Source organism: Musa acuminata, chromosome BXJ1-6, assembly GCF_036884655.1.
Source record: "Musa acuminata AAA Group cultivar baxijiao chromosome BXJ1-6, Cavendish_Baxijiao_AAA, whole genome shotgun sequence".
Classification (NCBI taxonomy): Eukaryota; Viridiplantae; Streptophyta; class Magnoliopsida; order Zingiberales; family Musaceae; genus Musa; species Musa acuminata.
In genome coordinates this window covers 3,026,960-3,050,467 of record NC_088332.1, presented here as the reverse complement: position 1 = coordinate 3,050,467, position 23,508 = coordinate 3,026,960, and the positions used below count along the sequence as shown (strand labels likewise).

The 23,508-nt window shown below is 35.6% G+C and overlaps 1 protein-coding gene across 5 annotated transcripts; it reads left to right on the top strand.

Annotated features, from left to right (window-relative positions):
- Positions 1–842: 842 nt before the first annotated feature.
- On the top strand, positions 843–22,852 carry LOC135583339 (putative ion channel POLLUX-like 2). Of its 5 annotated transcripts, XM_065185975.1 has the most exons (24): positions 843–1,138; positions 4,324–4,400; positions 5,866–6,002; positions 7,418–7,692; positions 8,308–8,379; positions 11,836–11,911; positions 12,065–12,163; positions 12,268–12,422; positions 12,531–12,635; positions 14,818–14,904; positions 16,736–16,820; positions 17,209–17,356; positions 18,606–18,682; positions 18,773–18,853; positions 19,965–20,153; positions 20,235–20,348; positions 20,698–20,790; positions 20,902–21,028; positions 21,091–21,167; positions 21,787–21,834; positions 21,910–21,979; positions 22,088–22,161; positions 22,381–22,491; positions 22,574–22,852. In XM_065185975.1, exons 1-24 carry the CDS (start codon positions 1,023–1,025, stop codon positions 22,673–22,675), a joined length of 2,595 nt encoding a protein of 864 aa, XP_065042047.1. In that variant the 5' UTR covers positions 843–1,022; the 3' UTR covers positions 22,676–22,852. The 5 variants fall into 5 exon arrangements, 4 of the variants coding, with proteins under 4 accessions (XP_065042047.1, XP_065042048.1, XP_065042049.1 ...); XM_065185976.1 differs by lacking the exons at positions 19,965–20,153; positions 20,235–20,348; XR_010513948.1 differs by lacking the exons at positions 21,091–21,167; positions 22,381–22,491; positions 22,574–22,852 and having other exon boundaries at positions 22,088–22,158.
- Positions 22,853–23,508: the final 656 nt, after the last annotated feature.

Here is a 23,508-nt window from a genome sequence, read left to right as displayed (position 1 = left end):
AGTCCGCGTGCGATCGGCAGCGTGCTTTCCGAGCGCCTTCTCCTCCACTTCTTCCTCCTCTCCTCTCACATCGTTATCGGTTTCCTTCTGTGGACACAGTCGTCCTCGCCTACACTCCTTCTCTGCCACCTCCTTCAGAATGCTAAAACCGTGAGATGGCGGGCCCACCAAAAAAGCCCAATCCAACATCTGGTGGAAACCGGAGTACGTCTTAGAGTGTGCTCGTTGTTTAATTGCCGACTCACTCTAACTCGTGGTCTCGCTCTCTCTCTCTCTCGTGTGCACGCACGCGCCTGCGCTTAATCGAGCAGCAGCATTCCATGCAGTGGAAGGTGTACTAGTTTAATACAATCTGTGTACGTGGAGGGTGATGGGTACTCCATATCATTGATCAAGACAAATGAACGATTCAAGTACGAGTAGAGTGGGAGTAGGTGGCAAGCAACGAGAAGGTTCGAGCCTGATTTCAGGTTAACGCTGAAGTACTAAATCTAATACAATTAATTCTCATGTCAAACTTGACTTATTGTCTTCTTTTAATTTCAGGTCGAATTGGATATATAATTAAAATATTAATAAACTGAAAATACATTACAATATCAACTCTATCAAATAAGAATAACACCTTAATGACACGTGATCAATATCTAAATACCATAGAGTCAATAATCCACACCCTAATGTCACATAGTTGAGTGGATTAAACATTATCTAATATTCTCCCCATTCTAATTCTCTGAATTATATTGACTTCCATACTAAAAAGGATATTATCGTGAATTGTCTCGACATAGTTTTATAGGATTCGAGAAAAGCTGAAATAGCGCCCCTGTTTTCGATTTTTTCTCACGCAGGCCCCTATTATCCCTAATCCTCAAAAGATCCTTCGTTCCCTTCCTCGTCGCCGCCCGCCCCTGCTGCTCCGCTCGTCGCCGCGAGATCCGCCCTTTCCCATCCCACTGCGAGTCTCTCGCGACGCTCGCCGCTGCCCCTTGTGCCACCGGCTACAGAAATGCAGCCCAATGTCTGCGTCTCCGCCGCCCCACGAAGCAGAGGAAGGGAGGGGGGTGACCTACGGCGGGGCCGACGCCTCCTCAATCGGTTCGCCGCCATTGATCTCCATTCCTGCTTCGCCCAGGTGAGCTGACGACTTCTTATGTCGATCGTTCTCGAGGTTGTCGTCAGCACTGTCGTAGGCCAACCCCCTCCCTTCCTCTGCTTCATTGGGCGGCGGAGGCGTAGGTACGGGTTGCCTTTTTTTGTCGGCAACGACAAAAGGGGCAATAGTGGGCGTCGCGAGGGAGATGCAAAGGGAAGGCGCCATCGCACGACAGAGAAGGAATCGTGCACGCGGAGGTGAGGGCCGCGACAGGGAAGGGCGGACATCACGACGATGAGCGGGTTAGCAGGGACGGAGGCGACGGGCGGGGCGAAGGCGGGGAGCACCGGCGAGGAAGGGTATTTTCGGGATTACAGAAAATAGGGGCGTATATGAAAAGTGAGGGGAGAGAGAGGGGTGCAAAAATGACCAAATAGGGGCGTATATATATATATATATATATATATATATATATATATATATATATATATATATATATATTACTTGCCACCGGCAATATATGTCAATGAGCCAACGGGGCATCCCATCGCTCCCATCTGCTGTAAGTTATACGAGAGACCGACAGGGAGTGAGAGGCCATTCTGTTCCGTTCCCTTCTAGAGCAAATCCTCTTCACTGAATCAGACCGTAGACTAGGGAAGTGAAGGCAGAAGGAGATGGGGTCTCAGCTGCGGTGGCCCGTGACGTGCTCATGGCCATCCCTTCGCCCTCTTCCCCGAACCCTCCCGACCTGCGCTATTCGTCGTTGCAGGTTACGATCTTCTTGCTCTTCCTAAGACTTGTCGAGGATCTTTCTCTGGAAATGGATTTTGATGGTTGGGGCGGCGGCCAACGATGTCCGTGTATTCCGTTCCTTCGCTTGGTCGACGACTGCTTCATTCTTCTCGCGGAAAGATTTTCTCTTTGATCTTATGTCTTGTCAAGATAGGATGCGACCGGTCTCTCCAATCTGAAGTCGTGTTTTTATGCTTTTCTAGAATCTTTTGGAGAATCTTTATTCGGTTTGGGGTTTTGCGATGGATTTTTGATGCGGTGGTCAGTTGTATCTATGTGTTTTGTTCCTTCACTAGGTTAACGGTTAGTTTAGTTTCCTGATCTTCGTGAGTTGCTACGAAAGAGAACGATCGGTTTCTTGAATCTAAAGCTATGCTGATTTGATCACTGATGAAGGTTTCTGTCAACTGTTTGTTTCTTTCTACCAATTCCAAATTCTTTGTGGGTTGATAAGAATGATTAGGAATAAATGTGAAGGAGTCAATGAAGTCATTGGGATGGACGTTAATATTGGAAAGTTTTTTTTTTTTTCTGTTGAGTGTGATGGTTACTTGCACCCATGGATTGCTTTTTTCTGTTGCTCTTAAAAGTTCGGCCCTTAGTTAATACTGTCCTATATTGGATAATTAGTTATTTGAATACTGTTGTGGGCACGTGGTTTATATTGACTGGATCTAATTGGTGGATGGTAATTGTATCTTTGAGCAGTCTTTACAAAAGTTCTATTTCTTTATGCATAATGCTATTTCAGATGGGTGTCCGCACTCAGTCACATGTATTATCATCTAAAGACAATATTAATTAACTTCTTGTTGCAAGTTATGGTTGCACAGAGAAATCTCATGTTTTTTTCCATAACATTTATGTTAAAGCTTTTAACTAATATCTCACTAATGATATTGAGGCAGTGCGTCTTTCTTTCGAACTAGGAAAAGTTGATCATGACAGAGAAACACTAAGGTGAGGAGGATCAACAACTAACTGATTTAGTCTAGATTTAATGGTGTAATTTCCACTATTGTGCAGAATTTAGAACTCATAGCTTGACCTACAACCTTATTTGTTGGTATGATAATGTTTTGGAAGAAGCCAACTGAATGCTTCTTATGACAAAAATAAATCACAAGGAAAAACTGATAAAAATAGCTTGACAAGCTTAAATGCGTGAGAAAATTGATAAGTAGATTAAGATCATGATTGTTTGAGAAAAGTCGGTGAGAGAGTTATAACAGCTTAATGGCTGTAGCAGGAGGCCTTCTTATGTCACTGACCACTGCAAGACATTTGTTAGAGGCCGATGATCCTAGATGTTTCTTAAGACTTAGAAGACCCTTCCCAACCAAGTCAACTAGAGCTTTTGTAAAAATATGACTTATTGTGCTTGGCTTGTATTGGTCAACATTCTCTCAATGTGATTGGCTTGTATTGGTCAGCATGTGACCCTTGTCATCAGTTGTGTCTTATTGTGCTGTTGGCGAAAAGATAGTCCGTGTTCAAAACCATTGAAAAGCGTAGTCCGTGATACTTGGTGAGAGTCTATATTAGGTAGTAACTATTGACTTTGCCAGAACAATTGTCTGGTCTCACTGTAAAATTTATCATAACTTAGGATTGTACATGTGGAAAGTTGGAACTTGTAATATTACAAATTAGAAGTTTAAATGTGGAAAATTGTCTGTGTGATTTGGACATGGTTGCAAGAATCTCTGATGCACTTGTAAGGCAAGATGAGTCAATATAGATGATGGGATTGGATGAGAGAAAGATAGAAAAAAGAAAACTTGGTCATCAATTTAAGGATAGATGCCATTCCTTTTGATTGTTCATTGACATCAGCCTCAATAGAGTTAAACTTCAGCAAGGAATAGACAAACTGATATTAATTGGGAATAATAGTCTCTTGTTATCATCATAATCAGAGAAGTTATCTTTGATTCTAAAGTCTAAGCTGCATCTGTGACCATACTCTGTCTCCAAAGTCTAGGCTGCATTTGAGGCCATGGTAGTTTGAGGAAAAAAAGTTATTAAAAATGGCATACAGTTCTGCTTCTTTTTTGCTTGATGTAGTAGCTTGAGTGTATCGTCTAATCTTATGTGCCTAGTCATTGACTGACTATCAAAAGCAATTTGGGTAGAGAATTCTGATCTTCTTTTCTCACTTGCCATTGGTGATTCACCATTGCTTCAATACTTAAGATTAGGACTATCTGTTCCTCTACTAGGAGCCGCTGACACCTATCGATTATTTTATTTGATCAAATCATAAGTTTATATATACAGTAAAATCTTTTTGTTCTTTAAGCTGATGTATTTTAATAATTAGGTTAGATAGTCAGTAGATGCAGTACAAGACTACCAGTCTCCTTTCTTTTATGGAATATTCTTGTTGCTTGTTGTGTAACTCTAATAAAATGCAGTCTCACTAACAGGAATTCTCTCCATTTTCAATGTCATTGCACACAATCCTCAGTGACATGTGCCAGCTATTTACAAAAGTACTCTTCAGGTGTGCTCCATATCTTTTACTCACTGAGAACATTGTGACCTTGTTATATAGGATTTCTTCTAGTCTTGTTAATTATCTTCAATATTTTAAAAAAGGATGGAAACATCCATTTGATAATTATACTTGATCATGCCATTTTCACATTTATGAAAGATGTTACATGGAAACATATTTGCTTTAACAATTAGATGTGCCCATGCTGACACTGATGTTCATGACAAAACGTGAATATATACTTATAGTATGGCTTTATATAGCTAATATGTTTGTAAAAGTTATTGGAAGAAGATATATGTCTTATTGTGATCCAGTAACCTTAAATATTAAGCATGGTAGGAAATTGTAATTCTCAACTTATATGGTCCATCAGTTTCTTTCTTCTTTTGGACCAAATCCTATTTACATTATTGTGCTCCATTTACCCTGTACTTTGTTATTTTTCATGTTCACCTTTCTATTAAACATAGTGTATTCCGCTCATACATCATTGATGTCAACATAGTTCTGTGATTTATCTTCCACATCATGTCTATTTCTACCAGGTACACATTTGAGATTTATGCAGATGGGCTATTATAACAAGCAAAAATGCCTTATATTCTGTGTTTCTAAAAAAGTGTCATATTTTGTGTCTTTCTAGAATAGTGTTATCTTAATATCCCTTAGATCTGTCAAAAAATTGGAGGCTCTGTTCATAATGATGTTTTATATATAGGCGTTTGTCTTTAAGAATTTGTGCTTTACAAACTGTATATACTAAACATGCATGGTTAAGTGCAAAAGTTATTTTTTTCATTCCTAATTATGTTTGTGCCAACTCGTGATTTTAAACTGTAAATAGGAAACATGCATGGTTAAATGCAAAACCTACTTTTTTCTGTCATGACATATGAACAGTTTAAGCTGTTAGGCCTATCAGAGAACTGCGGATTATCGAGTTCCCAGAATTATTGCTCTTCTTTAATGTTTGGCCTTAAAAGTACAACAAGAAATTTAATTCTTCCTGCATGCAGAATGACCTAGCTTTCATGGAAAACACTTGCTTGCTTAATTGGCTTGCCTTAGAAGTTAGAATCTTACTACTAGCTTTTAATAGGTTGAGATTGTGTTGAGAGCAATCTTAAAATTCATTCAGATGTTCAATGATGAAGACTCTAATATATATCTTTTCTCCTTGGTGTTAATGAGAGGTTTATATGTTGAGAAAATGAGCTTATACACAATCTCATCCATGTGTTAATGCAAAGGTTGAATATGTTTTCGTGTTAATGCATTTGATCTTTCATATTTATGGCTTCTTGGATGGATATAAAGAACACAAACAGTTTATATTAAACTGACTCCATATATGGAGGATGTTCTTGTTATTTACTTAAACATCCAAAATTAAAATATAGTGACAGTTGATGAAACTAATTTGTGTTCATTTTTTGGTACTAAAACTCCCTGTTTCTTTTTCTCCCAGGAAAAACAATGGCCAAGTCAGCAACAAGATTGGATAACATACGGACTCTCAGTTTGCACATCTTGCGTTTTAGATCACTCATCACCAACTCTGCAAATAACACTAGCAAGAATATCATCTTTGATAAAAACTATATTGTAATGCTTACTTAATCACACCTACTTTTGCCTCCTGATATGTGTGCATTTTGCTTTGGTTCAATAATTTTGTTGCTGGATGATTGTGATGGCAATTTTATGCTTATTTCAATTTTCAGTAAGCTATGCAGGTGCTTATTATATTCCCTTATTCAATGATGCCACTACTAGAACCCATATATTGAGTCAATGGTGTACTGAAGAATTTGGCTTGTTTCATTGGTGATGTGAAATAGTAATCTCATACTTTCAAATTTCAATATCTGCTACTTGGTGACTGTGAGAACAATTCATAATTACGTGATTAAAGGAGAAGATTAGACTGAAGCTTTAACTGGCTATTCAGTGGGACTGTTTACTGCAAATCCTCATCATATGCTTCATCATTATCCTCATCATACAAGGGAATCCTGGCAACATTTAGGCTTAATTTTCTGTTTGTTCTTTCTTTTCTTTTACCTTTATGTGATATGTATCTGAGTTCTTTGTGGTCTTGAATACCTTGTATTAGGTGGTTTTCATACTGTAAGACTGAATGTGATGGTAACCAACTATATGAAGCCCTAGAAAAGTCGGGAACTTGAAGTTCTCTCGGTGATAGTATCTTGAACTGCGTAGATCTTCACCGATATAAGTTTGTTCACTTTTTCCTACAATTTGGCAATGGAGTAGTGGTTGCTTGTCTTACGATAACAAAACTTCCAATATGTGGACAAGAGAAGGGGAAACAATATCTCGGAGTCTCAGACAATAATAATATTTTATTAATTAGACTAAAATTTTGCAGTAACTTGATATAAGATGAACTTAAAGGACTTGAAGAGTTTATTGACAATGATAATAGCCAGTTTTTAATAATAAGCGGCTTTTCATTTGTTGATGAGTTGATGACTCATGACTGACAGATGTTGGCCCTACTAAAAGAACTTTATTGTTAAGCTTCACGTCATTAGTCTTTAATATCTTTGTTTGTGCATCAAATTGTTTTTGTTATTGTTATGTTGTGAGCCATTTAAATCTAATATCTTCGTTTGTACAACAATTTGTACTTTTAATCTACGAATAATTCTCAGAAATGATTCTCTGATGAGAATAAGTTTTTTTTTTCAGAACAGTGGAAGAAATCTTTTTGTCAAGAATCATGGATATTATTCATAGTCAGAAACTCAGAATATCTTAATGCTATCAAACCACTTCTAAACACTTGATGTGCGGTGTGTAAATTTCACAATCAAACATGTACATTATGATTATGGAACAAATTTATATCAGAAGCATTTTATGATTTTTAGTTCTGTATGTATTTACTTTGGATAGTAATTGTGAAACAAGTTTGTACCAAAAGCATGTTACAATTCCTAATTGTAGTTCCATCTGTTCTATTTTCTAAGCTTGTTTGTCTAAACATTTTGCAGGTTTTTCAAGTTAAAGTACTTTTACGCTGCGTATCATTCTACTTTTTGTCCAGATTGGCATGGTCAAATACTATTCATTTAGTATTGAGGACAATTTGTACATTACCATGGAGTGGCAGTACCTTGCCTTTTGCTTGTTTGTCCAACTCTAGCTCTATAAACAAACCCATTCCTCTTCAGTTAAACGTATCTTTTCCATCATTCCAAGAACTTAAATGGAGTATTGCTCGACTTTATTATTTATTCAACATCCAGCTTGAACGAAATATTGGCATGTAAGTCTAGTAGCAGGATATTTCTACTAGCAAGTTACCATTAACTTCTGAATTGTCCTTTTCATACTTTTTTGCTATTGACTAGCAAGTATACTTTAATTCTATACTATTAAGTGCCACTAAGGGAGCTCTAAATCATCTTTACTATATTGCCAAACAAGAATTGCTACTTTTTTGTGGCATGGGGGCAATGCATTTCTGGCATAATGTGGTTCCCTGTATGCTGGTCAAAACACCCTTGTGCCTAAGAACACTAATTTGTTTTTGCAACCTAAAAACACAATATAAAACTTGGCCTAATCATATGTCAGCACTCTTACACGATTTGAAATGACATGCCTTGATACATCTGGTGTGGTGCATCTTGATTCAGGCTGGTACATGCCAAAATGACATGATGATCCTTGTTGCCACTAGGAGCTTTTTTTTATTCAACTATGTATTAATAAAAGTGAAATTATATATACCACTTTCCAGCATGTTACAAATTTACACGATGAATCATCTACACTAGGTTTTTCTTGTTGAAGTAGTGGACTTTATAAAACTTTTACTAACGAGTTAAATCTAGAACCATTTTCTCTTATCTGCTACTCATATTACTTGTAATTGTAGGTTTTTTGTGGTATTACTCGTGGCATGTTTCTCATTCGTTATGATTGGAGGCATCCTATTCTACAAATTCAGGTTATCGTATATATTTTCATCTGGTCCTTGTCATCTTACCCTAGATGTTCTGTTGCTTTATTGTCTCTTATTGCCTTGATATTTATGTTGTCTTTCTTCTACATAGAGCAAATATATGTCAAGAGTAGAATATGTTTTCTGTTGCATGTACTCATTCCAGAACTCATGCAAGTGTAATATTCCATTTAGTTTCATGGCTTGATTGTTGGACCATACTGAAGGTCTGTTGGTTCACTAACATATGTTTATTGGAAAGCTGAAGTTGTGTCCTGCAGATTGTAAAAAGATGACTCCATTGTAAACCAATTTATTGCATTTTGTGTGCTATGTAAACTTGATTTTGTTTGTTCTCAATTTTTGTAGTAGGAATCATTTTGTGATTATAAATTCCTCAACAACTTGAAGGTCTGAAACTCAATAAGATACTTGCAGATTTTGGCCATTTGTATCGATCAAATTCTTCAGTGGCCTCCCTCCTATATCAGCCAAGATTATCCTTTTTTGAAATCATTACATCGGTGGCCCCAACAGTAGAAAAATGAAATGTGTTATCTTTTGGAAAAAAAATAATATTGACCAACTACTCCATATTGATGGAAGACAATTTGCCTCAGCATTTATCTGAATAGTTGCATCGCAACTTGAATAACATTGCTCTTTGAATGAGAGTAACCGAGTATATGAAAGAAAAAGGATTATATGAGAATCCAGAGATAACATGGATTTATTGAGAAAGTACTCCGATTCTAGAGGGTATAGGCCAAGACCCTTCATTTACATATTTATAAAATTAAATTACTAATACATTTGTAAAGCTCATTATTAATATTTTTTTCCTACTCTTAAGTCCTAATAAAATAGGATGCTCAAATACAAAAAATACTCAAGGGACATGACTTCCTGTTTTAGAAAATTTGGAAGCCCATAAAAATTCACATGTAAAGAGACCTTTTGAACTCTCAATACTCAAAGTCAAACGGCTAAATAACTTTACTTAAGCCATATGATACCTGAAGTTGGATGTCTTAATATCAATGTGATTCAGATAGGACTTTAAAAACAACCACATGATAATGAAAATACATCCAAAAACTATAGGAAAAATAAAAGACCGAACCTTGACTGGATGACGCAACCCTGACTTAAATTAGCTTAACCCAGAACTTAAAATTGTCCTACACCAGTTAATTTTATTGTGTTCTTGTCCTAAGGATCTTTCTTCTGTCAATGTCTATTATCAACAAATGAAGCACTACCAGTTGAATTCCTGTACTCTGGATCAGTGCTCATGTGTTCTGGAGGATTGACGATTGGCTGCATTTGTGATTTTGCTCCACTATAGTTTTAGTATGGGATCTTCCTTTTTTATTTGATTTCCCATCCCATTCTCCTTTTCATTTAGTCTGGAAGCATTACTTCAAGTTGTACAATTCGAGGAACTTGTAGGATTTGCATTAGTTTTGTCAGTATGATTGAAGTGTGGCTTGTTCAGTTTGCCGGTTGTGCACCATGGTCCATAGCTCTTTCTATTTTCTTTAGGTAGGTCATAAGTTTTTGTATCGGACCTTGTTTTTGATCTATTAAATACATGGGAATGGATTGGAAGAAGGATCAATGAGAGGCTAACAATAGGCTTGTGGTGTGAGACTGTGGAATTTGTTACTGTTATTACAGAAGTGAACAAGAATATAGATCATATGAACTTATGAAGTATAAGTGATAGAGAAAGTTGGAGGTTTGGAATTAGTTTGTGAGTTAGGACCAAGTTTACGATATAATATTAAATCTGTGATGGACAACTATATTTTATAGAAAATCATGATTGCCACAACTCCTAATCAGTTATATTTTATAGACCAAAATGATAGTGGATGAGTGTACGATAGAAAGAGAATTAGAAGAGAAAAGAAAGTTAACAGATTAGAGCAAGAAGACCCAGTTAGAGAGGAGACACCTAGGCCTTTGACCAACCATATCTAATCAATTAAGAAAAGTTGTGTTACCCGATATTTGTAATTCTCCATCTCCTAATCCCAACTATATAAGAATCTGAAACAAGCAAAAAGATTTTTTTTTTCTATTTTAGGAATCATGGAAGCCCAAGATCTCAAAGGGACTGCAGTAACTGGCTAAACTCAAATAATGATAGAATCACTTTCTTAACCAAACCATGGTTTCAAATACCGGTTGGTATAGTAGGTGTGGACTATGAATCACCTGTTTGTTTACCTATCTGACCACGGACTTGTAGCAGATCATAAGGTCCAACACCAGTCGATATAATGTTTCATTACATTTTAGTGATACTAGATGGTGCATATCTGTTATCTCACTAGTCCAGTATTGATTGGTATTAATTTTCTATTGGTTTTTCGAGTAATTCAGGTGGTACACATTGATATAAGTCTCGATATGCAATATACCAGTGCCGTAGAGGTTTCAGTATTGAGATCAGTAATGGAACGAGATCTAAATTCTTGAATTATGCTATACCTAAACTGACTCCTGTCACTGAAATAACTTAAAACAGGGGTCTGGAAATATCATAAAATAATAACCTAGAATATATGGTTACTTTAAATTGCTTGCCAAGTTGCCATATACTTATGGGATACTTGTTAGGTATAATGGTTGTAAGATATTTTCTTGGATACATCTTAAAAACTTCCTTGAGATGTTTTACTTTTTAGGTAACTATTAAAAAAATACATGTTAGATTATGGTTTTATGTCATTGAGTTTAAAGCATCAGATTATGAATTTTGATGATAATTGTTTATCATTGAGTTCTTAATCTCTTTTCTACATTCTAGACATGTTTTATTGCTATAAATATTTTCTTTCATGATTTATAGTTATGCACTGCCAGAGCATTACTTGTTCAACTTTGTCATGTATAATTTTTAATTTAACTTATTTTTTATTATGATATCTGTGTTCTTTATTTTATTTTCTTGTCATAACTACATAGTCCTAAGCTGTAACATGTCATGTCAGTATCTTGTTCCTTTAACCACACTTCATTGATGACTGCTAAAATAAATGGCTAAAAGTTCATTTTTAAAACTGCAGAAAATGGGAAAGCCCAATCACTCAGTGTGACTTGATCTCAAACTTAAATTACCTATTGTTGATCCCACTAAAGACATGCCCTGAACCATTCAGCCTGTCATTGACTTTAAATTTTTAAATAAATTTTTTATATTTCAAAGTTGTCTATAAATACTTTTCTTCATTCTAAACTGCATCTCCTGTACTTATGGTTGTTAAATTTGCATCTAAGATAATGTCAGTTTTTGAATTCTATATATTTTTTTTCTTGACAAGCTAGTGTTCTGCTTGCTTAGATGTTCATTGAGATCAGCTTTATGCCTTTATCAGTTGTTGATTTATCAGTACCTGCTTCAGTTGCTATCCTAGACATCTCTGTATAACTATTTGTGATCTGCTTATTTAGGAACAAGGATCAGTCTTTGGAAGATTGTTTTTGGGAAGCTTGGGCATGCCTTTGTACATCTTCTACTCATTTAAGAGTATGATCAAGTATCATAGCAACAAACTGATATTCTTTGGATGTTTTATGTTTTATCCACAAGTTATCATAACTCATACATTTACCCTTTTTTTTTGTAACATGGTGGTAAATGATGATGGTCTAAAATTTAGGCTGTTATGTTGTTTGGCAGCAAAAAACTCGTGTTGAACGTATTCTTGGTCTTGTCCTTACTATTTGGGGAATATTATTCTATTCCCGATTATTAAGTACAATGACTGAACAGTTTCGAGTAAGTTTTTCTTTAGAATTTTCCATTTATTTTTTAAAAATGCAAAGTGTAAGATATACCATTTCAAGCTAAGAACATATTCCTGCACCAATATATGCTGGCAGAACAACATGCAAAAGATTAGAGAAGGAGCACAGTTGCAAGTTATGGAAAAGGATCATATTATTATCTGTGGAGTAAACAGTCATCTGACTTTTATACTAAAGCAGCTTAATAAATTTCATGAGTCAGCCATTCACTTAGGTACAGCCACAGTGAGGTAATATTATTTGCCTGTCAATGTACTTCATCTTAGAGATGTGTCCTTGGGAGTTGGGACATTACTCCTAAGTCCTAACACCATATTGAACACATTACATATCTGCAGGAAGCAAAGAATTCTTCTGTTGTCTGACCTTCCAAGGAAGCAGATAGAAAAACTCGGTGATAGCATCACCAAAGATTTGGACCATATTGATCTCCTGACTAAAAGGTGCAATATTGCTACTGAATTTTCGATGATATGTTTAGCAAATATTATAAAACTTCAGCTTCATTAGAAATCAAAGATGATTCTTTACTTGCATGTCCTTTTCTTTCTCCTGATTAATCACTTCTTATATGTATGCAACTGCTGCTTTGTACTCTCGTTTTGGTTTAATGAGAGCATATGTTAAATCTTTGCTTAAAATTGATGTCAAATAAATTTGACATCTACATGCGTATTCTATTTAACAGTAACCAACCTTTATGGCGAAACATAATGGATCCTCAAATGCAGATTTGTCTTGTTACCACCCAATAACTCTTTGGAGTTTGGTCATCATATCTTATCAGTGTTACTTAATGTTCTCTCTTTCACGCCATCACTACTTCGAATCTTGGTCTAATGTGTTGGCAAGTGTTCATATCATATAGTACATAAGGGGTTCCTTCAAGATTGAAGTACTTGCAAGTTGCAAGAATAAAGATATTTTCTGTCAATATTGGTATTGTGTGTCTATGTATGTTGATGCATTTCGTGCAAAATGTACCATGCAACCAGTTCATGTCATACCACTTACTGGAAACAAAAAAGAGCAATGAGTGCCAAACCAGTGAACCATGACCATGCAACCAATTGATATTATACCTGTTGCTGGAAATAAGAAAAAAGATATTTGAGTGCCTAACTGCTGTGGCCCATGCATACTTCTCGTCAGTACAGAAACCTGAGCAGCAGTGAAACTTCTTTACTTTGGTGGTCAATTAAAAACCATTGAAGCCTTCCTTTCTTTTGCATTCGTCACTGGTTATATTGTCCAAGGATGTGAACTGAACCATGCCCGTTCAAAATATCTATCAAAATCCAACCCAATTTCTTTCTTCATCTTATCTTTCTACCACTATCTTCCATGGTGCTCATTTCTCCTCCACTTCTCTCATTGATGTAACCTTCTCTCATCTTATTGGGTGCCTGAGAAACAGACAATTTAAATTTTTTATAAATTGATTTTTTTCCCTTTCTTTGACAACATAATCAGCAGGAAGATGATGTTATGTTGAACTTTTGTACGATATCAGTTGTTGGTTAATGTGGGCATGATACATGCGACAATGGTGCCTTGAATAGAAGTATTATAGTTGGCTAATTGGATGATTTAGAAACTAAGCAATGGAAGGAAAGTAATAACACGATTCTGAAAAGTTTTTGCTTTTGTATGAAACTCTAACTGTGTGAGATGCCTTTTCAAAGTCTAATTTGATGACCAACATCTGAATTGCATTTGTGTGACTGAAGCAGATAATCTCATGCACTGCCCATAAATTATCTCGTGATTGATCTTCCTTTGTTTACAGCATTCTGAGCTGATGAGCTTTTGCAATATTTTCATCAACTATTATGCCAGCAGCTTTGCAAAAATTTTGAAAATGCAGTTGAGCAAACTTCTGGAGCAGTAGTCTCATAATGCATTCTTGCATTCAGCATCAGAGCAGTACTGGGATGCTCAATCTGTCCATCATATTTTTACTTAGTCTTATACACACCTCTTGCATAATAGAGAGGTACCATATCTTCAGTTCCACACTAGGTTTGTTTCAGTTCATTGTAAGAAAGGTAAAATTGCTGATCCATATCAGATGAATATAGGATGAAGATCCATGTGAATTACCTCTAAAAGTGATAATTTATTTTAAAATTACCAATGTATGCTTTAGATCTCTGCATTATTAGGAAGTTTATATCATTTTTTTGGCTTCTGATACCATTGTTAGTTTGTTACCAAACAACACTATGTAGAAGCCTAGGAGGATTATGTTTGGATTATAACACTTAAGGTTCTGAATATTGTATCGTACCAATATACCGATCAGCTATTGGTACGGTACATACCGAGCTGTACTGAACGTATCAACATATGGTACACTAAGATGTACTGATGTACTGCTCATACCGGTCTTCTATCGGATCGGTATGTACCGCTCATGCCGAGTGGTACGGTACGGTATTGCAAACCATGATAACACTACAGGCATGTGAAATGGTTGATAATTACTCTGTTTACCTTATAAAACCAGATATATTGACAATGATGCTGAATGTTATCCTGTAAACTTTATTTCATTAAAGTCATTAGCTTCTTCATAATATATTTCCTTTATTGTAATGTTTTTAGAAAATGTTGTCATTGCAGTTGCAGTCTAAGCTTGACAAAATCTTTTGAAAGAGCAGCAGTAGACAAGGCACGTTCCTTGATTATTTTGCCAACGAAGAATGATCGGTTAGTATAACTTATAATTCTACTTATTCAAAATTATCAGGCTTTTCAATGAAAAAATTATTGTAATCAGAAGTATTTAAGTCATCTTACCAATTTGTCTAAGACATTTATTTTTATGCTACAAGAAGAAATAGGTTGAGTAATTAATGCATTGTTGGTAAGTTGGAAGTAGCACCAGCCACCAATTAATGATAAATGGATGAAAATTGTTTTGCTTTGGAATTATCAATGCATAGTTAAGGTGATATTCATACCACCATATAACATAAGACACGGGTATGTCCATGTCATAGCCAGAGTCAACCCTGATGGTTCATCTTTTACTTTGTTGATTGACTGGATAGAAAGCATTTTGTTTCCACTGACTTAAAAGTGGATTTCATGTAGTCCATGACTCCATGCAGTATTTTCTCCAAGGGTGACTTATTTATGAGTTCTGGTGCAATTTTAAAGTAAGATGTGCATTACATGTGGTGAGGTCTAGTAAACTGTAGTTGCTGGTTTTATGAGAGGAGATCAAAGACAGCGGCAATTGTGTTGTGAGTCTAGGGACATTGAAGTATGTATTCCCTGATAGCTAAATGGACCATAGTTGTGTTACGGGTTATGGCAAGAATCTTTCCTTGCGATTACTGGTATAGGACACCACTTGGCTTGAATCTTCAAGTTGGATTTTACACAAAAAGTTGCTTGCATATACTAACATTTTGTTTTGGTTTTACACAAACTGTTTTGAATTAACAGTTTTTGTTGAATAACATTTTGTTACTCAACAGTTGCTGGCAATTTGGTGTGGCAATTGCATATGAAGTTGCGAGTTGTCATATGGATCTCTTACGGAAGTCAGTGTAAACTCAAAATAGTCAAATCAAACAATGTTGTTGGAAACTGTAATATGTTTTCCTATAAATGACATAGCTAGAAATTTTCATTTAATTTTGACATCAAGAATGCTTGATCTTTTTGTGATATTCTGATGCTTGCTGTTTTCATAGTCTTGTTTTCTATGCCACAATGATAAGGGGAATCCATAACTAGGATCAAGAATTGTGCTCACTAACAACTCATAGTCTGTTATAATTGTTTTGACTTTTGAGAACTTTGCAATTCTAAGTAAGATTCATGTAAAATTTGTCAATGATATATTGGCCAGATGCAACTAATATGCAATAAACAAAATGCAGAACCCTTTTTTCATATGATGGCTTGCATACTGGAATAATACTAAGAAATCAGAAATACAGCACAAATAGTTGTTGATTATCCTATGAAAGACCTAAGAGGTCTTATGAGATAAAAAACGGTGCATATTCTGGTTCTCGTAAAACTGACTTAGTTATGAGATGGAAAATGATGCTCATAAAATTGACTTATGTGTCTTATCTGATTGGTTAGTGTATTGTTGCACAAGTGATCACAAGTGATGAGTCTCATGTTCTTGTCCATGTGTGAGTGACATACACCGTAATAAGAATCCAATATAAAAAAATTGACTTAGGTGTGTTGAGCTTGTCCGGGTACGCGATTGCAACATTTTTCAAGCATCATGGGCATGCATTTCAGGGGATACATTGCAGCATCTGAATTTATGCTCAAAAATATTATTGCATCTATAGATGTTCACAAAGATTTCTTTCAGTTACATTTTTTGAGAATACTCTATGTTAACACACCAGTAGCATATTAGACTTTAACAATGCTGATTGTTATGTGGACTATTTCACTGCCAGTAGTTCAAGTGATTTCATCCTAATCTACATGGAATTTCGTCTTAGTTCTTTTCTAATGCTTTACATGTTGATAATTTGCTTATTGAAGTTAATATAATCAGGTATGAAGTTGACACAGATGCATTTCTCTCATTGATAGCTCTTCAGCCTCTTCCCAATGTGGCATCTGTCCCTACCATAGTGGAGGTATATTATTTGTGCAGCTGAAAAGTTTTATTTTTAAAAAGTAATTAATTGAAATGCTATGTTGCTAACAGAGAACAACCTCTTGATTTTTTAGTTCTTATGTTAGTTTAGTTTCTGAATTTCTGTACATCGAGAAGTTAGTGCTCCAACATATGCTAATAAAAGTCCACTTCGATAGGAAACATAAAATGTTGAAATGATGGCGATTAGATCCAACAAGTTTCCTTCCTTGCCAGATTATTCAGGTTGTGGGGCATGATAACCTTGACATTGTCTGTGATAAAATTGCACTAGCATTTCTTGCCATAATCTGGAATTTTGCTTGAGTCAGTGCTTATTTATTTATATTCGAAGTTGTGACCTTGACAATTTTTTTTTCTGAATGTAGGCTTCCAGCTCTACTACATCTGAACTTCTTAAGTCAATCACAGGCCTGAATGTGCAGCCAGTTGAGATGGTTGCTTCCAAATTATTTGTTCAGTGTTCTCGGCAAAAGGGTCTCCTCAAAGTTTACAGACACTTGCTTAATTATCGAAGTAATTTTTTCCCTAACTGCATGATGATAATTGCGATTGACTAAAGAAAGAAGTGCTATTATTAGTGCAATAAAAATTTAAAAAAATGTTTTTATGCATTAGAAACTCTGCTTGTCAAACTGATTGCAAGATGTTCTTCCGTAAAATATTCTAAAATATCATATTTACGATGAAAATTTTTGATCCATATATTCTGTTAGGAAGCATTTATATGGTCATATATTTTATTTTGTTAAGTAAAGTATTACTTAAATGAACTTAATATAGTTATAAGTTATAATTCACTTATATGTTTTTTTAATAGCACATATGTTTTTTTTTAGCAGAATGTAGTAGCAAATGCCATATTCTGAAATGTTGAAGTTTCTTCTTGTTTTCATCCTTAAACTGTTAATATTGTTGATAACCATTTGCCACATTGGCATGTCCATTAAGTTGCTTCCTAGTTAAGCCTTCTACTTAATTTTCATTTCTTCCGTTTAACAAGATTACAAGCATGTAGCGCGCAAGATTATTTCTCATTATACAGTTAATACAGTCACCATCTCTTGTTTGATTGATTTAGATGGTTTGCCATGTCAAAAATTTTTCTTGCTTGTAAGATGTTTGCTTTTAGTATTAAGAAACTAGTCATTTTCTTGCTAAATCATTTTGGTCTTTGAAGTGATTTACAAATGTATCCAAGTTATTCTGGTACAAAATATTAAAGACAATGTATTATAATTCCAGATATTGACAATAAAGAAACCTTCTTTTGTACAAATGAAAATTGATGTCTTTTAGAGACATGATCTAATAAAGGCTTTGCTTCTCTTTTTATCCCATAAATTGTTACATGACTTCTATTTGTCCTTGAAGCTTCATAATCTATCCATTATTCTGTGCATTAATTCATACTGGGCCTATTTTGGATTCCAATTTGATAATTCTTAATGCCTGTTACAGTAAGTCAATATGAAAATGATCATGCTTGAACTAGAAATCCGGAGGATTAATGAGCTAGTAGATCTCAAAGTGCCAGATTCATATACATCCTGAACTTTTTTGATTGCATGTTCTAACTATAAAATTTGGGGATTTGGTAGTTGATGGGTTTGATGTCCTCAAAATTGATCGACGGGGTGTCCAAATAAGATTATGAAGATAACATCTTTTCATTAAATAAATGGAATTCTTTTTATGATTTTAGTAATGACAGTGGATTTCCTTACCTCCATGGAGTCTTGATGTTTGTTTTCCTTGCTTACAGAAAATGTGTTCAACCTTTGTAGCTTTTCATGTCTAATAGACTCCAAGTACAAGTATGCAAGACAAGCCATCCAGGAGGTAGAACTAAAAAAATTTATAAAATGCTTTTTTCTTCTGTAGATTCTGAGGTATAGTATTTATCTAATCATTTTCTTTTACTTTCTCCAGGCAGTGGTGTGTGGCCTCTTTAGATCTGGAAAAATATATTTTCACCCAAATGATGATGAAGTGATTACACAAACAGACAAAGTATGGATATCCTTTGATACTACTGAACATCATATTAATTCATGCTTCTCTAGACATAAATCGTACAACAATGTCAATAAAGACTAAATGAATAATTTGTGTTCACCCATTGGCGGATGGTAGTAGAAGTGTAGAACTATGATAATGTTCTTCCAATTTATACTTCCACTGGAAAGATTTCATCACACTAGTATTTGCTGCTAGACAGGGAAAAATTGTACTAAGTGTTATGTACATGAAGTGTTTTCCTACGACTAGGAGGCAGCAAGGCCATGCATAGAAGTTACTTATTATTCTAACATGATATTTATTTAATAACTGCCCTAGAGCATGAGCCTTGGCACCAAGATAAGGTTGTTCTTTTCCATCTGGGTCACTAGCGTTTTAGTTATAGGAACAAGCCAAGGGGAACAAACTTTTGACTTGCAGGAGAAAAGGATGCTCATTAGCTGTACTGCCCGTTTTGTATGATTCCCATCCCACAAGGATCCAAGATTTATGTTCAATTACCCAGTAGGAACTTACTAGGGAACATGCAGAAAATAAGAAAGGCTTTACAGATTTGCTAGGTATATTGAGATAGAAGAATAAATGAAACTGATTAAGTACATGGTCAATATAAAACAAAGTTGATACTTGATACAAAGAAGGGCATGATCTTTTATGTTTCTACATGATGCCTATTGATTGTTTAGACGTTTTCTAGTGGTTCATCGAAACTATCACCTTCTTAATATAATTTATCAAATCTTATGAGTAAGTTTTTTGAGTTTATGCTTGTTGGTTAGTCATAACCACCAATTTCTCATATACTCTAATTAATCTGGTCACAACCTAGATGATCCATATTTGTAATGTTTAAATCATAGGACCAAACAAATTTTCTACATAAGGCCTTCTAGCTAGAATAATGGATCAAAATTGGCAGGGCAGTCAGTCATGATAATAAACCAACCATTGTTATGCTTTTTAAATAAGTATTTTGTTAATTACAAATGTAGTAGGTGTTTTTCAGTTGGTAACATTCCTAGACGTTTATCATAACACGATTCACAAACAGTTTCCTTGTTTGCTATGCTTTTTTGTCTCCTAACTTTTATTTCAATCATAGCTGCTTCTTATAGCTCCTGTTTATGGGAAAAAAATGCCACAAATGTTGCTCCCGGATGCATCAAATTTGCAGCATACTTCAAATTATCAAAATCTAGAATGCTCAGAAACTGAAGTTTGCTTTGACACCAAGATTAGGAAATCAAGGCTCGAAAATATAGTAAAACGCCCTTCAAAATCAAGTTCCAAGGTATGACGGTAGTCAAATGGCTTTACAACAGTATTTTAGAAGATCATTCATTGCTTTTGACAAGTTCCAAACTTTGTGCAGACTAGTGATTGGCATCTTGGACCACAAGAGTGCATATTCATGATTGGATGGCGACCAAGAGTTGCTGATATGATTCGAGAATATGATTATTACCTTGGACCTGGTAGTACATTGGTCTGTTCCAAATTCTTGGAAATTAATGCAAGTGTTATTTTCACATGACTATATAAACTTTAGAGAAGATAAGAAAGCATTTTCTTCTCATGACTTTACATAGCACTTGAGAAACATTTACACGAATATTGTACAAGGTTATCTAAAAAGCTGTTGACCCAATTCCTTGCATTTGACCATGCTATTTCTGTTCGTTTATTGAGCACTTACCTAAATAAACTAGAATAATGTTGGTTAACTTCCAAAAGATTCTTTTCATATCATTTTCAAATCTAATATATCTGGGAATTAGTGAATAAATATTTGAAATGAATTTTTAGTCATGGAAAATGCATACTGAATTTTGTAGGAAATATTGTCAGAAGCTTCCATCAGTGAAAGGAACAGTATAGTGAACCCTGTGCTCCAAAGCCAATTAAAGAATGTCAAAGTTTCTCACAGGGTATCTCTCTATATATACATATTTAAGCATATCGTGTACTGTATTAGTGTGTTTGTCTGCATGTTTGTCTTGCTCTAACAGGCTGTTGGTTTGTGATGATGTTATGCATAGATGGGCAATCCCATGTATTATGAAACACTGAAGGAAGCTATATTAAATATTAGGAATTCTTCGTTGAAGGGGGGTGATGTCCCTCTATCAATTGTTGTGATATCTGACAAAGAATGGCTTGCTGGAGGTAATTTCTATATTAATGCCCATTTTCAAAGTATATACTCAATTGACATATCTTCTTCACAGATCCATCCCAAGCAGATAAACAAACAACTTATTCCCTTCTTCTTGCTGAAATTATTTGCAAAAAACATGGGATAAAGGTTTGCTTGTTCACTATTGAAGAATTCCAGTTATTTGTGCCAGTGCATTTAACAAATTTGCTCTTCTGGACTTTTTATAGCACGCAACATCTGATTAATTACCTACTGCATAAGATTTGTGTTACAAATTGTCTCCATACACCGGCACTCTTATATCTATTTCTGTTTTAAAAAACAGCACTCAATTAGTTCTTGAGATCATTTATTTGTTATTTTGGTTCTTTGAAAACATTTGGTTCTACACCATGCAGCACAGGTTAAGCATTGATAAATATTGTGGAGCAACTTGTGAGAGAATTTCAGTTGCAAATCTTTATAACATTTATCTTTTTATTTCCTCGAATTATCTATATTGGTTCATAGGAGCCATATCAGAAAATTGCTGTAGATTTTGGCCTTCTTGTAAACTTTACATCAATAAGAAATTTACTGGTTGATTTCGGTTCCTGCTCCACTTCCAGACAAAATGAGAATCTGAGAAAGCATAGATCATCCATGTGCTCCCTTTTCTCCATTTGTATTATTCTTCTTTCATATCGAATTAAATTTTGTTTTACTGCATTTGTTTGCTTTTCAAATTCCACTTCATAACTTGAATTCTCACTCTTCTTTCTTTCAGGTGGAAAACCTAGTTGCTGAAATTGTTGATACAAGACTTGGGAAACAAGTAATTCTCTAACTTCATTAGCTACCCAAAGAATAAGGAATAACAATTTTATGAATCATTTCATCTTCTGTATAGATTTCAAGAATAAGACCATCCCTTTCATTTATTGGTGCTGAGGAAGTGATGAGCCTTGTAACTGCTCAAGGTATCCCTTTTTTTTCTTTTAAAGTTTCGTCACTTTTGGTTATGTTTGCAGACACCATCCCTACTGTTTATAAACTAAATAAAGCACACCCTGCCTTCTGGATGGCAGTGACAGAAAGCGCTGAGCTGAATGAGGTTTGGAAAGACATCCTTAATGCTGAAGGAGATGAGATATATCTGAAGGTATTTTCTTATCTTCTTTAATTCCAGTCTCAATTGGTTTCATTCATTCTAATCTCAGGAGTTTCATTGTATTTGCCAAATTCTGCGACTGGAACATTTGTTCATAATGGGCCTGGATCAAACTTCATTATGAATGAATGTGGTCGGAGACTGGCCAGGCCATTACCAGTGTGTTGTTCAAGTAAATAGTGTCTGAAACACATTATACCTCGCCAACAGGATATAAGCTTCTACATGAAGGAGGGTGAGACGCCATCTTTCTTGGAGCTATCTGAAAGAGCAATCCTACGCCGAGAAGTTGCAATAGGTTATGTGAAAGGAAACAAGCAGGTAGTTTATTTGTACTGCCTACCCACACAGTTTCACTGTCACTAATTTGGATGCCATGTTAACTTCCTCCACATTATGTTAGGTTATAAATCCAAGAAACAAGACGGAACCTCTTTTCCTGGAGAAGACAGATTTGCTTATTGTAATCTCCGAGCTTGAAGGCAAACAACCGCTCATTGTGTAAAACGTTTTTTTTTCTTTGGAGTATATATTATATGGCAGTGAAGTTGGAAGATCTTCTGTTCATGGTCGTCGTGGTGGGTTGTTATGTGCAAGGATGATCGTCCACCTTTTGTGGCAATCAAAAGTATCAATATAGAAATACAAATCTGTGCTCTGAAATCCGTGAGCATTCTGGTTATGCAGCCGCAGCTGGATTTCACAATCTGTATATTCTACATCCTTTGCTTTCTTTTGCTAGTTATGGCTTCTGTGCAGCTGGGATCGCTTCCTTGATCTTCTTGAGAAGTGCAACACACTAACCCACTTCAACCAGATCTTGGCCCCGGTAAAGAGGCTCTGCAGTTCCTCACCCCGAGTACTCGACTCGCGAGATCAGTTTTGTCTCTCCCCAGTCCAGAGGTTTTGATCTTTACAAGTGTATGCTCTCATCACAGATCTTCTGTCGTTTAACAGATCCATGGTCCATGTTCATTTGCAGAATTCTCTCATGAAGATGTCCGTGCTTGGGTTGTGGAGATACTGCTTCTGCCCGGCAGGTGTTTGATCAATTGCATGGATACGATGTCGGTTCAGTGCAGGTTCATGCCATCCGGGCCTGCTGCGTGGGATATGGAAACACCATGGTGAGTTCTCAAGTAGTTCTTGCACTATAATGCTATCTTAATTTGATTCGTGCAAAAAGTATAGCATCATGTCAGAAGACCCAACCTTGTGTTTTTGGTGGGTTCTATTCCTAGTCACGATGGGCAGAGACTTGGTGGCGAAACGAAGTTTTCCATCTCTCTTTATCTTATGATAATGAAGGGTGCTGTGTGGTCAAGACATGGATAAAGC